Source organism: Mastigoproctus giganteus, chromosome 14 (assembly GCF_048544385.1).
Source record: "Mastigoproctus giganteus isolate SK-2022 chromosome 14, ASM4854438v1, whole genome shotgun sequence".
Classification (NCBI taxonomy): domain Eukaryota; kingdom Metazoa; phylum Arthropoda; class Arachnida; order Uropygi; family Thelyphonidae; genus Mastigoproctus; species Mastigoproctus giganteus.
Window position 1 is genome coordinate 98,238,241 of NC_143588.1, and position 16,149 is coordinate 98,254,389.

The 16,149-nt window shown below is 35.9% G+C and overlaps 1 protein-coding gene across 3 annotated transcripts in view; it reads left to right on the forward strand.

Moving 5' to 3' along the window:
- LOC150075423 (serine/threonine-protein kinase Doa-like) overlaps positions 1 to 6,761 on the forward strand; it is a 195,194-nt gene extending 188,433 nt beyond the window's left edge. For all 3 annotated transcript variants that reach the window (XM_090389233.1, XM_090389234.1, XM_090389236.1), the window contains one exon: positions 6,226 to 6,761. In XM_090389233.1, coding sequence (XP_090245359.1) covers positions 6,226 to 6,435 — 210 coding nt within the window. In that variant the 3' untranslated portion in view covers positions 6,436 to 6,761. The remainder of the gene's footprint in view (positions 1 to 6,225) is intronic.
- Positions 6,762 to 16,149: the final 9,388 nt, after the last annotated feature.

Consider the following 16,149-nt stretch of genomic DNA (forward strand, 5'->3'; position numbering starts at 1 on the left):
AGTTTGTTCCAGCAATCAACCAACCACTAGTTAAAGGCAAATTTCTGCACATTAACAGTGGTAGACAAAAAACTGCATTGCCTTAAAAAAATTGACATTTGTAGTGAAATGTATAAGATATTATTTGATTACAGCCATTTTGTTTGTCGTAAAGCAAAGGTGTTGTATCAGATGACACTTCTCTTGCATCAGACAGTAATTGCAAGGTATTGCATCAACCGTTTCTATAAATATGGCATTGGAATGGTATACTTGCTCATTAGTATCCTGTTTTGTGGAGGTGCAAGCATGGCTCCATATGTTCAGTTGACAACAAGAAAAAAAAAGTGTAGCTGTTGCTCCATCCCAGCAAGAGCTTTCTACGTGTGCTATCGCTGATAAAATAGGCTGCCACCGGTCAACAGTATCCTGGGTGCTGAAATTAAAGTTGAAACTGGTGATGTGAAGAGAAGACCTGGATCAGGCTATAAGAGAGTAACTCTTCCCAAGGTTGATATTTGAAATGGCTATGCCTTTTTAATTGCCATGCTAGTGCTCCTGATCTAAAACTAGACTTTGAGATGGCCTCTAGTGTTGAAACAAGTGCACGCACGAACTATCCAAAGTGGCTTTTGGAATGTGGTCTGCATGCCTCTCAGCCCAAGAAAAAGCCTTCGTTGACCCAACAAACGAGGAAGAAGCGACTTGCTAAAACACGTTTCATGGACAAAACAGCAATGGGACACCATCTTTTCTGATGAATCGAAATTCAACCTGCTCAGATGAGAAGCGATATGTCGGAAGATGAAAATCGGAGGCATACCATCCTGGCTGCATAACACAGACTATAAAGTTCCCCGCTAGTCAGATGGTATGGGGTGCATAACACGCAGAGGGGCAGGGCAAATTAAGTTTAACGGAACAGTGACTGCAGAAACCTACACTGCTATTTTGGAGGAGTGCCTGAAACCCATTATTAGGGATCACCACACAGACGTCCAAAACTGCATTTTTCAACAGGACTCAGCACCTTGCCACACAGCAAAATTGGTAAGATTTATGCTATTTAGATTTAATGATGAGTTTGTCTTCTTGTGTCACAAGCCTTAAAACATACACCAATGTTTTCCTTCGTTTTTCTCCCTTAAGGTGCAGTCATACCTCAGAAATGCTGGCATGAAAGTGTTGGACTTTGGTGGCATTACAGTGTTGGTCCAGATTTGAACCCTGTTGAAAATTGCTGGTACATAATGTTGTCTAAAATTGCTCAGAAGAAGCCAACAAGTAAGATTCAGTTGCAGGAGAGCATTGTAAGGGGTATGCTACCATGAAATTGGGCAACCGTGTATCCAGAAGTTGATTAACTCTATGCCAGATCATTGCAAGGCTGTAATTGTAGCCTGAGGAGGAACAACAAAATATTGAGGACTTACTTTGCTGATTTACAGTACATAATACTATTATGTTAACTTGTCATTTCAGTTTGTACACGTAAATGAAATAAAATTGTTTGGTTGTCATGATTGCCATTTGCATCATTTCTATTTCCATTAATTACTCATTTTGCCCTTTGGGAATATATTTATGGCAATGAGGTATATCAGGTGGAATCTTTTTATTGGATTTCATTCACAGAGATATATATCTCATCTAACAAATGCATTTTGAACATTTCTGCAACCCACAATGCAGTGCAAAACACATTATTTGAAAAATTCAAACTGAAATGACAAGTTAACATAATGGTTATCCTTTGCCACTGTATTCTGTAACTGTCTTTCCTCAATTTGAACTTATGCTCCCCTCGGGTTTGTAACTGAGCAAGAAAAAGAATTTCATCAGCATTGAGCCTGCTCAAACCATTCAAGGCCTTATACACCTCAATCAGATCTCCTTGCAGTCTCCAGACACTGCAATTTTCAGAAATTAATCATTTCTTGGTAAGAGCACCCATTTGTTCCCCTCACTAGTCTTGTTGCCCTTCTCTGTACTAGCACCTTCCTAAAATGAGGCCTCCAGACCTGTACGCAGTACCCATCATGGTGTGGCCTCACCATTGCCTTATACAAGGAGATAATCACTTCCTTTTCCTTGCTAGCAAAATTTCCTGTTCATTGAAAAAACCCATGACTTGTTCCGGCAGCCTGTCTGCACTGCTCAGAAAACTTCATATCTGACTGCATAATTACTCCCAGGTCTTTTTCATTTACCACTACCCTTAGTGCAATAACCACAGTCGGTACATTTCTCTGGGGTTACTGGTACCCATATGCAGTACTTTGCATTTGTCAATGTTAACCTTCAGTTGCAACTTCTCAGCCCATTCTGCCCAACTTTTCTAGATCCTGTTGCAGTCGCATACTGTTATTAACACCCCTGCAAACTTGGACATTAAACCTCATATATACCTTCATCAATATCATTGATAAAGATACAAAACAACAATGGGCCCAACACCGAACTCTGGGGGACTCCACTAATAATATTAGGCCATGAAGAGCAGTGTCCATTGATTACCACTCAATGTTCTCCCACTCAACCATCCTTTTATCTGTTGTAGCAACTTGCCCTTAATGTCATACAGCTCCAATTTGTACAGTAGTCTTCTGTGTGCAACAGTATCAAAAGCTTTCCTGATTTGATTGTCATATCTCATATCTACATCTATTTATGATGTGTATTACATGATTCAATTCAACATCGTGATTTAAATTCTAGAGTTTCGTAGATTTATGCTTTTGTACTCCTAAATTAGTGAGGTTAATAAGTATGATTTTAAAAGAGAATGGGGCTATGTCACTATTTTTCATAGTATGCAAAAGAAGATTTCGGGGCAGAGAATCCCTTCCTCAATGAGTAAACATAACATAAAACATTAGGAATGGAATAAACTAACTAAGCAGTGCTTGCTGGGAGAGTGCACACATGAATGTGAGCATGTTCAATCACTTGTTGCTGGTACCCGGTGCGTATGTGGGATGACTGCCAGCGTTTGTCATGCTTTAACACTACAGACTCCAAAATTGGGTGTAGTCTTGTAAAACTTTGTCACAAAGTGTTAAATAGCAGCAGAGGTACAAGACTACACCCAATTTTTGAGTCTGTAGTGTTAAAGCATGACAAATGCTGGCAGGGCAGTCATCCCATATACGTGCCAGGTACCAGCAACAATCACCTAATCCGACAGAGCAAGTCATTGAAGATTCTCACGTTCATGTGCGTGCTCTCCCAACAATCTGAGCATGCACAGCTCATTTTAGTTTGTTCCATTCCTAACGTTTTATGTTATGTTTACTTGCTGAGGAAGCGGTTCGTTTCCCCGAAAGCTTCTTTACCTTATTAAAATTAATTTGGTTACCGTATTCACTGGTTCTACCATATTCTTCTTTTGCAGGTATGATCCTATTTTTTTTTTTTTTTTTTTTTTTTTTGCCCTCTCTATTATGAGCTATCTTCCCAATTAGTTGGAGACAGATAATAGATGGCAATACATCTCTTACCTGATAAAATTAATATAGTTTGTACATTAATGGATGCATGTTTAAAGCAACAAAAAGAATATATATCTCTGTATACTCCTGATAGATCTGTGAATAATCAATTTATTATTGACTAGGTTTCTAATATATTGCAATATACAGCCTTTGGAAATAATTTAATTGATTGATTAGAAACATAGACCAAAAAAAAAAAAAATGAACATTGGTTGGTCAGAAAATTGGTAGTTGGGTGACTGATAGCCCACAATATTTGACTATTAATCTGAAATGTAAAACCATAGAGAAACAAACTAATGAAGAAAAGTTGTTTGGTATACATTATTTAACCTTTTACTGAACTGATGATTGGTTGTAACATAGAAGGAAGAGGTATAGTGTTGTAACAAATAACAGATAATAAGAAACATGCCATAGTTTCAAAAGCAATGTTAGTTTATTTTTAGAATTAACCAAAATGGACATGTAATGTGTGGAATGAGAACTGATGCTCTGCACCTTTCAGTACACTTCTGAGCCAAGTTTTGCACATGTTGTATATGATTTGGTTCCCCTTCTATTAAAAATTAATTTACAATCAAATGAATTTTATTATTTTTGTAACAGGTAATGCTCTTTTAGTTTCCTGTTTTGTCTTTAAAAAATGTTAGTTTGCAACTCTTTACCCAGTAGTTGCAAAATCGATCTCACAGGGTCAAATAAAATGTAATTACAGTGGATTCCAGTTACTTGGGCCACCGGTTAATCGGGTCAGCTGTTTATTTGGGGCAAATCTTAAAAAACAGAACCCAATCAAGAAAATAACCGGGGTTTACTTCGCTTAATTGGGACAACGTGCTGTTTAATCAGGCAGGAGGCCACAGCACTGGAGATTACCCTATGATTGTCTCCGACCGTACCATGTGGTTCGGTCAGATTTCTGGAGGCCACAACCAAAAAACAAAAACAATTAGCAGTCACCTGTCTAGTGGGCTTTTCTGTTAGTTCAATCCGTATCATAAACGGATAGTAAACTCGATCTTATTGAATTTGCAATAATGCTGATAGCTAGAATTCTGTGGGTCATTATGGTGAAATGTGTTTACCCTTCCATAGAATCATCAATCATATAAAAAAAATTATTTTCAGAATGTTCTCTTCATTCTTATTTTTAAAGCTTGTTAATATGTGACAATTTCTGTGTGAGAGTTGCATAGCCGTGCTTGTCCCTATATATTCTCCAGGTTTAGTTCCCTATGAGTTTTTTATGAAAGGGCAAGATTTTGTGATGCTTCAGAGCTCCAGAAAAAATCACTGGTGTATTTTATGACAACCACTAAATGGTCCCTCAAAATACTCCAAAACAACAGCAGAGTGACTGGATTTGACCTATAAAGTTTTAAGGGAGATTACAAGAAGTATGACAGCATAGAATACTTAAATATATATTATTTAAATACTGTTCAGGAACTTTTTAATCACATTCTACTTGTATATGTATATATTTAAAATACATGTTCAGAATGAGCTCAAGGCTTAGTATTTTTCAGTTGTGGTTAGATGTCATCTCTGTTTCAAAATTATATTTTAATTAAAAATATAAGTGCTAGACCCTCTTAAGTGCATATTGCTGGAGTAAACTTTCTTTTCAGTTTCAAATCTTCGGTATGTCTGCCTGTCTATAAAATATTGTTTTTACTTGTGTGCACACGCATGTGCCTGAGAGTCCCTGATGATTTCAGTATGCTCTACCAGCAAAAAAGTTCATGGCTGATTTAGACATTTTCTTCATTGTGCAATTTGGAAGAAACAACCAGGAGAATGAGAGTTCAGCTTTTGGGGCTAACCAGTATAAACATGCATGTCAATTCAGTAAGGCTTGCATGGTGTATTTTGTCTAGACATGTCCTGGAAGTGCCTGGGAATTATCTCCCATATCCACCTGATATGGTTCCATGTGACTGATGCTGCAAAAACCTTAACACAAAATGTGGTGGAGCAGTTTTTAATGATTGCAAAAACTGCTTTTCAGGTGTTCTTCAGACAGTGTGAGAAATTGTGTGGCTGAGGAAGCAAGCATACTTTTAAGGTGTTTAACCAGCAAATCCTGCAGTGTAATTATAAATATGGTTCTCCTCTCTTTGTGGTAATTCAGATTTTTTTTTTGGCTGGTGCAGCATAAGCTTCCTTGCAGTCTGAAAAAACACATTGTAATATGAATCTATTGTATCAATCTCTTTGTTGTATGAACAAAGATGGGAGAGCGGAGTGTAGTTTAAAATTTTTGTTTCAGTCCTGGTGTAAAAAAGTAGTTCATATACTTGTTCATGTCATAAGGTCTTTTAGCCAACTCTTTCAGTCCCTCAGACAAAGAGGATAGCTTGCACTTGCTATTGACCAGTCCCCCCCCCCCCAAAAAAAAAAATTCTTGTTAGGGGCATGTGCTTATGAGCAAAGAACCCATTCTCTAACATTTCTTACATGCACTGCAAGCTGGAAACTCATATTCTAATTTTATTTAAACTGCATTAATTCAAACAGTCCGTTTTCTGAATTTTTGGTATTAAGAAGTTAATTGCCATATGAAAACATTGCAAAAACTAACTTTAAGTGGAGGTTAGGTGTGTTAACTTTCCAATTAAAATGTAATATTTATTTTTAAATAGGGATCAAATTTTGCTACCTTATTTATTATTCCTTGCAGTGTGATTTTTGCTGTTAATTATATGCAGATATCTACAATTAAATTTATTTTATTCTATTACCTCAGAAATATATGCTTTCTGATACTGTGGAACACCGTCAGCTCTTTGACCTCATCAATCGAATGCTTCAGTATGAGCCTTCTCAACGTATTACTTTAGCCGAAGCCCTGAATCATCCTTTTTTTGCATCTCTTCCCAATGGACTGAAATTACACAAAATTGAAGATGATCTGAAATCTACCAGTAGAGAACGTTCACATAGCTTGAGTAGGTGAAATATGTGTTGTTACCCGTTAAAGAACAGTACATATAGGTATATAAAATCATTAAATTTCTATGTATCTCGTGGATTTTCTGAAGACTGTGACAACATTTGAAAAGTTGGTACAAGTATTGTTCGCGACTCTTTGTAGTAACTTATGATTTTGTTAATTATTCATTTGTTTTCAAATATCATGTGCAAAAAATGTATATACTTTCATGTTTTATAGCCCCGAATTCTTATTAAACTATTCTTTCCTTAATCCCGTAATCCTAATTAGCACTACACTTTTTATTTTCAGTGTATATAATCATCATTAAATAAATTATTTTCTAATAATGTTTTTGTTCTTTTGGTTTAGAAGTTATATTTAACACAATATAACACAGTTAATTTTTGACAGTGCGATAATAACTTTTTTCCTAAAACAAGTGAGAGAGAGAGAGAGAGAGAGAGAGAGAGAGAGGGGTCCCAGCACTACCAAATAACAAATGAGAATGTGGCTACTGAAAAAAAAATTCTAATATTTTAAATTATCAAGTTAGCCCTGCTTTTCTGCATGCATGTGTGTGTATATATATATATATATATATATATATATATTAGACAATGAAAAAAAAAAATATATATATATATATTGAAAGGGAAAGTGCAATTCCAATTCATTTCTAAGAGTAAGCTGCCTCAAGATGTTCGTGGTATTTCAAAAATTCCCTAACAAATGGATTATAAGTAGTCAACATCACAGCTTTGAAAATTTTCTTTTCAAGGTTTATAAAACTTCTGCTAAGAAAATTTATATGACCATCACTCAAAGAGAAAGAATCAATGCAGATGTAGCAATTGTAATTCTATACATGATACTCTTTGGGTAGAAATCAAAAATTGGATGTTTGAGAACCACTAAATTTATTTTTTGAGAATGATGCCAAAATTAACCCTCCTATTGTGTACACATTTTGGTTACACTTATTGTGTTCGGGTCAGTATGACCCGACCATCTATGGGTGTCAGTTTATTGGTGTTAAATTAATGTGGCAGTAATGTGTTTACTAAATAATAAAAGAAATATGAATATATGTAGCATTTATTGACCATTTCTGACCATCTTCTGAAAAACATAATAGTTATATGATACATTTAGATTTTTACAGTCTTGGCAGTAGTAATATACGTGAACTTTACATATGTATTTTGAGCAATTACAACATAGTATATTGGTTTTGTTGTCCTTTCAAGAGGGACAAAAATTACATCTTTTATGCTTATTTGTGGTCGGCTGTTCCCTTGCTTTGGCAGTGCTGGTTCATGGTTGTGCCCTTCTAATCATTTCAGCAGCAGGAATACTTCGAGGAAGGCGTTTTCTTTCTTGCAGTAAGGAAGTGATCAAGGAATTACCTAGTTCTTCAAGAAATAGTTGGCATTTTATAAGTTTGCCAGCATTCCAGGTTTGATTTACTTCGCACCACAGAACATAGGCGTTGTAAGCAGAAACGTCCATGATATAAAAGATAGCCATTGGCCATATACAACACCTTTGGTTTTATTGTAATCTAAAATCATAAATGGCTTTTTATGATCTTTATCACACACACCGGAATGGTGATGGAAGGTGCTAATGAGTGTCACATTTTTATTCCGTTTAAGATAAGAAACTGTCATTGTGTTATTGCTGAAGTAGAACTTTGAAGAAAGGACTTCCTGTTGCAGACCAATTCGGTTATCAATTCAGGCTTGTTTTTTCGAATAGTGCCAAGCATGGTAATATTTCTTTTCAATAGCATCTGCTCCAGTTTGTAAGATGTAAAAAAATTATCACACATTACGTTTTGCCCATAAGTAAGGTCTAACACAACTTTTACCTTGGCCTTTTTTCTGGAGTTTCACCTGTTTTTTCCGAGGTATACTTGCATGTTATATGCGTAAGCGTTTACAGAATCGCATAAAGTCCAAATTTTGATTCTATTTGGCTGGCTTGTTGGCTATATACTGTCTAAACAGGCAACGGCCTCTAAAAGGTACCAGTTGCTCATCTACTGTTACATTTTCATTAGCATTGTAGACTGTAGGTAGAATTGCAACCCATTCATGCCACAAGTCCCGTGTGGCAGTTAATTTATCAGCTGGCACCGTTGTGATAGAGTTCCTTTATCGTCAAAGCGAATTATTCACGAAATTACATGGAATCATTGCCCTGAATATAGGGCGGCCTACATTTCCATCCCATAGGCTGGAGGTTGCCTCCCCATGAAATTTATAGCCTCCAGCTAAAAGCAGTAGGCCGAAATATGCTTCTAATTCATCTACTGTTACTTCTTGCAACTGGTCACCATAAATTCCTTTTCCTTCTAAATTTGACATCTTCAAAATTAAGCTTACAATTTTTGGCATAAAAAATAAGCAGTAGGAGGATTTGATATCATATTATAGATACGTACCTTGTTGATTAAGTGTGTTGCAATTCCACACTATATTGCCATTTTTCGAGGTTACGTAATTAGCCACAACACCTTCGTCTGAAATCGTAGGTTCCACTTCATCATCTGATTCACTATGCACCTCTGCTTCAGACAAATGGTCCTTTACTTCGGAAGTACTATCGTTGCCATCAGAAGCATACAAAAGATTCTGAATTTCACTGTCTGTCAACAATTTCTTCCTACTGTTGTCTCTTAGAGTAGCACCAAGCTTGATGTTTACCAAGAAACTGATACAGAAGTGCACACTGGCAGATATATGTGAGAAGGCACCAACAAGCCCTCACCAGCATCAACAGGCATCAACTTGTTCACCGCGCACACATAAAGCACGTTAAACTTGTTCAAGAAATGTGGTAATGTAAGTTATTTCTATGAAAATAAAACTAAACCAATAAAATATATGATCATTTATGATAATAATCCTCTTCTCGTTCCTTAAATTCTAACAAAACTGATTATCAGGTCATATTGACCCGAGCACAATAAGTGTAACAATTACATTTATAAAAAAAAAAACTAACTAAAATTTTTTTTGTCAATCTAGGTACACTGTTATTAAGGTAAATTAGTAAAAGTCATAGAGCAGCAACAAAATATTTAAATAATTATAGGATTTATGGGCATTAAAATAAGGCGACTGGGTCATATTGACCCGAACACAATAGGAGGATTAAGGGTATACTGAGTAAAATGCATCAAACCTGACAAGGTTTTTAAAAAACATAGAACATCAAACCACACCATATATCATCTTTTTTCACAAAATGTTACAAGCTTAAAATAAAATACTGGAATACTTTAACAATGACTGTAATGGTTTGAATTGTGTTTACTATTCTTGGTGTTATTGAAAAATTAAAAATCAGAGGAGCTTAATACAGGAGACTGGCCATTTTTGGTATCAGCATCAAGGGACTGCGAAAATTTCCTTGTTATAACCATTACTTGCTATATCAGTGATTGTGGAGATGGGGGAACCCCTTTAGCCATTCAAACATGAACACTTTATACCAGTGATGTTAAATCTACCTCCTATTTTTTTTCAATTCTCATTAACTCGATAAAAAGATATTCAAAAAACAAAAGAAATATTAGAGAAAAAAAATATTAAGTATATACCTACATATTATTTGTATTAATATGCTTCTATAAACTACAATACACTTAATACTAAATGCAATTTATTTCTCTGTAATTAAAAACAGAACTATTTAATAATAAACACTATTTCAATTAGTCTTTATGAATCTTAAAATTTGTTTGTTTTAAAGATTTCACTTTGATATTTCCTAAGTTCCCCTTAAAACACGTTAAAAGTCATTACTTGCCTCAGTTCCTTCAAAAAAATTGACTGTGTCCATTGCACCTTGAGTTTGTCGGCACTGATTTTGTTTCACTTGTCATATCATCATTGTCTTTGTTGAGCACAGCATCTACAATGTTACTCTCTGTAGGAGGACGACTAGTTAACAAATTGTCATTGATTCATACAAATTCATTGATGTTATATGTATTAAAACCTACAATGTTGCTATGTAGCAACCATTTGGATAATGGTAAGTTGTTTTCTTCATTTCCATCTTCATCCACCACTGAAATTTCATTTGAATTTAATTTTGATTTCTTGAAGCAATTTGATATGGTTGTCGAAGTAATGTTCCACTCATCATTCAATAAATTTATAGCATCCAATATCAGTATAGACTTGATAAGTTTCTGTTATCTTTGACTGATCAGATGTAGAACTGGAAATATTTTATGAAATCCTTTAAAACTCTTGATTACACCTATGTCCATTGGGAGGCAGAAACACCAGCTTAATATTGGACAAATTTTGAATCTGGGAATGTGCAGGACAGTTATCAACTAACAACAAAATATTTTTCTTCTTTTTGAATAGCTCCTTATTCCAATCATTTACGTATTCCCGAAAAATATCCAAAGTCATCCAAACTTTCTTGTTTGCAGTGTAACCTACAGGAAGTTTCCCTACGTTTTTGAAATATCAAGGTTTGAACGATTTTCCAATAACAGTTTTTTTTTTTTTTTTTTTAAATCAGATCCTGTCATATTTGCGCATGTGAGCACCGTCAAGCGAGCATTTGATTTCCCCCCCCCCCCACACACACACGATATCTCCCCCTTGAATTTAAGCCAGTGTCAAATAATTTGACTTTCTCTCTTTTTTTTTTTTTTTTTTTTTTTTTCTGCGAATCAAAAGACTTCTTATTTTGTTAGTAGACATGTTTCCAAAGGAAGGGTTTATTTCGTTTATTTCTAACTGATTTTACTTTAAAATGATAAATTGATCTGGATACAGTTCTTAGAAGCCCAAAATGCATACAAAGTTCTTAGAAGTCCCGGGAAAGACAAGGTTATAAACCAGTTGCTAATCCTATGCAGGTGGTCATAAAGCTTAGTCTCTCTTTTCATTTTCTTCTATTCCAAGAATTGGATTTTTTTGACTACCTGAGTAATTAGAATGTTTCATAGTTACCAAAATTTGTTCAGTATATCCGTGTAGTACGCTTGTTATAACAATGAGCAATTGGAATTGGATGGGAATATGAGTAAATTAAAATCATGGCTTTTTGCTCATTACAGCTGTGATCTCATTATTTCCATGCTCGTTATAACCAAGTTTGTAATAGAAATTTTTACTACCATGCTGCTAAGCAATAGTTATTTATGCAGTTTGAAAATATCAGTAAACAAGAACTTAATTTTTTGTTAAAATAATATTTTAATAAGCAGCAATTTCATAAAGATTTATCTTGGTTCTTTGTACCCATTTCTTGTTAGGAATAGCTATTTTGCTCAGTCAAGGTTTCAGTTGAAATTCATTTTGGGTGAAATGTTGAACGTTATCCTTCCCCTTCCAAAATGAAAATATGATTCTAATAAATTTGAATCTCTTGAATTTAAAATTCTATATCATCCACCAATTTTGAACATAAAACAAATTATCAAATTGTGTTTATGGCTTATATCTTGTTAGAATCTTTCCCAGTGTTTTTTAATGGTGGCATACATTTTTGATTAGGTAGGAATGAAGAAATGTTTTGATGGCATAATCACAGCCCGTTAACTTATAAGCTTTCAGCAAGGAAGATCATAAACTTTTGGCTAAAATACTGTCTAGGTATTTTAGCCAAAAGTTTGCCTTTTCAAGATTTACTTCTGATTGCCACAAATGAGTTCTCAATTGTGAGATTAACTGTTTTTCTGCTGAATACCTTGTATGTTATTTTCAAACATGGTAATGTTTCATGGTGTACCAAAGGGGGTAAGTATGCAAGAATATTGAACTTCCTGTTCTCAGAATTGTACTCCCTGCAAGAAAGATGCATGTATTTGATGTCTGATCATGGAAAAGCCTGCTGTGGATATTTCACTCTACAGGTTACCTTTTGAAGCCGTGTTTCTGTAAGTACAGTTATTGCAAATGGTATTACTTAGTTTATGTAATGAGTAACTTAATGCTTACAGCAAAAAGTGAATTGCTATTGAGATTGCATTATTTTGCTTGATATCTCATTCCTGTGTTTGATGTGTAGTTCTAGGCATGCAGATTCCATTATTATATATCAAACAACTGGAAATTCAGTGTTCAGGATAAATATTGTGCCCTCTTCAGAAGCAGCTATAGTTATCTGTATTCGTATATACACCTATGAGCCAAAACATTGACACCTACCTAATATGATATTGGTCCTCCAAGTGTAGCCAAAACAGTTCATACCTGACGCATGGATGCTACAAGATTTGTAAATGTCTTGTGGTATTTAGTACCAACACGAACCAGCAGATTCTTTGTTGAGATATGGATTCGTTGAGACACCATAGATCGGAGTTGCTGTTCTAACACAAACCACAGATGCTCGATGGGATTGATGTCTGTGGAATTTGGAGGCCAGGGCAATACCTGGAAGTCTTCCTCATGTTCTGTGAACCAGTCTCGAACAATCCGGGCAGTGTGGCATGGTGCTGAAAGATGGCACCGCCAGAGGGAAAGACCGTTGCCATGAAAGGGTGTATCTGATCAGCAATGATGTTTAGGTTGGTGGTAGATGTCAGAGTGCAAGGCACATAGATGACTGGACCCAGGGTATCCCAGCAGAACATTGCCCAAAGCATGACACTGTTCCCACTGACTTGTTTTCATCCCATGGTGCATCCAGGCGCCATCACTATCCCAGGTAAACGATGCACACGTACCCAGCCGTCCACATGGTAGGGTCTGATTCATTAGACCTTACAACCTTCTTCCAATCACTCAAGGTCCTGTTTCGATGCTCGCATGCCCATTGTAAGCAATGTCACCAGTGAACCATGGTTAGCATGGTCACTCAGAGCAGCCCCATTTTCAGTAGGGTTTGATGTACTGTGTGTTGTGACACATTACTCCCATCACCAGCATTCCAATTACTGGCGAGTTGTGCCACAGTTGCCCTTCTGTCACCACATACCATCCAGGAGAGCCTTTGCTCACCTCGAGTATTGATGAGCCATGGTTGTCCAACATCTCGCCGGCAGTTTGTGGGTTTCCCCTCCTCAGACCACTTTTGGTAGGTACTAACCACGGTTGACCGTAAGCATCCCACCAGCCATGCCATTTCGGATATGGTCTGCTGCCTTTCTCTTCTGAACAACAAGAGTACCACATTACCAGAGCTCAGTATCAGATGTTTTTTATACCATGTCCCGTACACGTGCCGTAATTCACCTGCAGTTCCTTCGATTTTCATAATGACTCTGGTCATAATGTTTTGGCTCATTCGTGTAATCATGTCTTGGTGCCATTGACGGTAAGCCTATAACTTGCTATTTTATCAGGTGTATTTATGTGCTATGAAGGAATTTGTTCAACACTGCATAAGACATGGCTGTGTCCAGTTTTTCATATTCCTTAAATGTAAAAATAATATGAAGTTGAATAAATAAAAGAGGTTTTGATTATCTAAATTTATTGAGCTGTTGTGGTGTAAATTTAGGAACTGGTGCTAGTGCTTCTGCTAAACAATAAGCTAGGTTGGCTGGCCTGAGTGTATAGGGAGTAAGCTGCAAAAGCAATGAAAAAAAAAAAATTGTGAACAACTGTGTCACATGGTATAAAAAACACCTGATACTGAGCCTCATGCATGTGATAGTTCACAATTTTATTTTTCATTGCTTTTGCAGCTTACTCCCTATACACTCAGGCCAGCCAACCTAGCTTATTGTTTAGCAGAAGCACTAGCACCAGTTCCTAAATTTACACCACAACAGCTCAATAAATGGACAGACTGCTATTCTGGAAGAAAATTGGAGGATGACAACAGATGGTGTGACTAACAGACTATAATAGTCTTGGATCAGCTTACAACATCTAAAATCATACTGACAAATGAAGAAAAATATTTTCTATCTGTATTGGTTAAGGCGTTTTTAGGAGTGGGAATATCAGAAGCATACCTAATTCTAACGGAACTAAATGATTTTATGATAACTGAGAAATAAGAAACAGAACTAAGAGTAAATAAAGAATGTGGGATGAGAAACTCCAATTATATTAAAAGAACCAGGAGAGATGAAAGCAGACCTTTAATCAAAATTATGAGAACTTCACTGGATTCAGCTGAGGTCCTTACAGATTGGAGATATGGAATGTCTCTCCTGGTCATAAAGGGGGGGGGTGAAAATGCAGAGTGATTAATTACAGACCTTTAAGTTTGACCTCTATGCCAGAGTAAGTGATTAAAGTAATGCTGTTATATAGCAATCTTGCACAGATTTAAGTATGAGATCTTGTCTGACCAATCTGATCAGCTGTTATGACAAAACAAAGGAACTAGTACAAAATGATTTTGGCATTACATTTCTGTAAAGCTTTGCTTTTCCTTGTGAATGGCTGCTGTACAAACTGGAGCAGTGCGGCATTGAAAGCAAGTTACTTCTGTGGATAAAGGGATGATTGAGTGACAAGCCAGAGTGGCTGTTATTAATGGAGTACCTCAAAGTTCAGTGCTGGCCTCTTAATGTTTTCAATATTATAGGTGCAGACATGTCATTTAATGTCTAAGTTTGCAGGATACAGAAGTTGGTAAGGTGGTTAATGACAATAATCAAGGCATACTACTGCAACATGACCTAGAAATATTAAGCAGATAGGCTGAGAAGTGGCAGTTGAGGTTTAACATTAAGAAATGCAAGGTACTATAATAGGCAGCAATAATCCCAGAACAACATACCAATTAGGTGTACCGTGCTGAAAGTGGTGGAGAATTGAGGTAGATCTAGGAGTAGAAAACAAAGTTTTCTTAGCAGTGCAGAATGTACCGGGACAACTAATGGGTTTAAAATCAATGACATATGAGAGTACTTGTACAGAAATTTTGCAAGCAAGGACAAATTGATTATCCCATTGTATAAAGCAGTATTTTAGGCTGCATTTTAAGTACTGCATATTGGTATGTAAGCTTCATTTTAAGGATGTGAAACTAGTGCAAATTGCAGCACTTGGAAACTGGGCACCTTCTTTTAAACTTGATTAAAGAGCTTAAGGGTTTAATTGGATTGAGTAAACTAAATATTGAGGGGATCCTTCTTTTGAAGACAACACATGTAAGAGGATGGTTACAGGATAGATACGGTATGTCTGCTTTTGGCAAAAAAAGTAATGGGTTGAAACAAACTACCATCTGTGTTGTGGAAGTGGGTAGTTTAGAGAGAATAGATTTAAGGAAACTAGACATTGTTAGAGGGGATTGGTAGTTTTTTTTTTAATGATGTTTAAGCTTGCTTCCTTTCATCATTCTGCTACCACTGAATTTAATTTTTATAAACAAACTCAATTTTATGTTGAGTTTGTTTATAGAATTTTGTTTTGTTTGTAAACTGGAGTTTTATTAAAATGATATCTAGAACCTTGTCACATAAGGTACCCATGCTGTTTTCATCAGTTCCTCTTATTATTTAAAATTTGATGTCTGGAAACTTTCATAGTGATTATCTGTTACAATTAACTGTAAATACATTTCTCCTGGGTTTCCTAAGTCTGGTAACTTTTGAGTGTTATAATTAAATGCGGTAATTTTCCTTTCTAGATTACCAAATATGGTAATCTAGAAAGGAAAATCACCTTTCTTTAATCCCTTTTTATACTAACCCTCTCTTCTTTGCTTGGATTACTTGGTGGTGGTGGTGGTGCCTCTACATGGCAGGGCTGGTAACCTGGGAGAAAAAGACATTCTCCCAGGGTCAAAAAG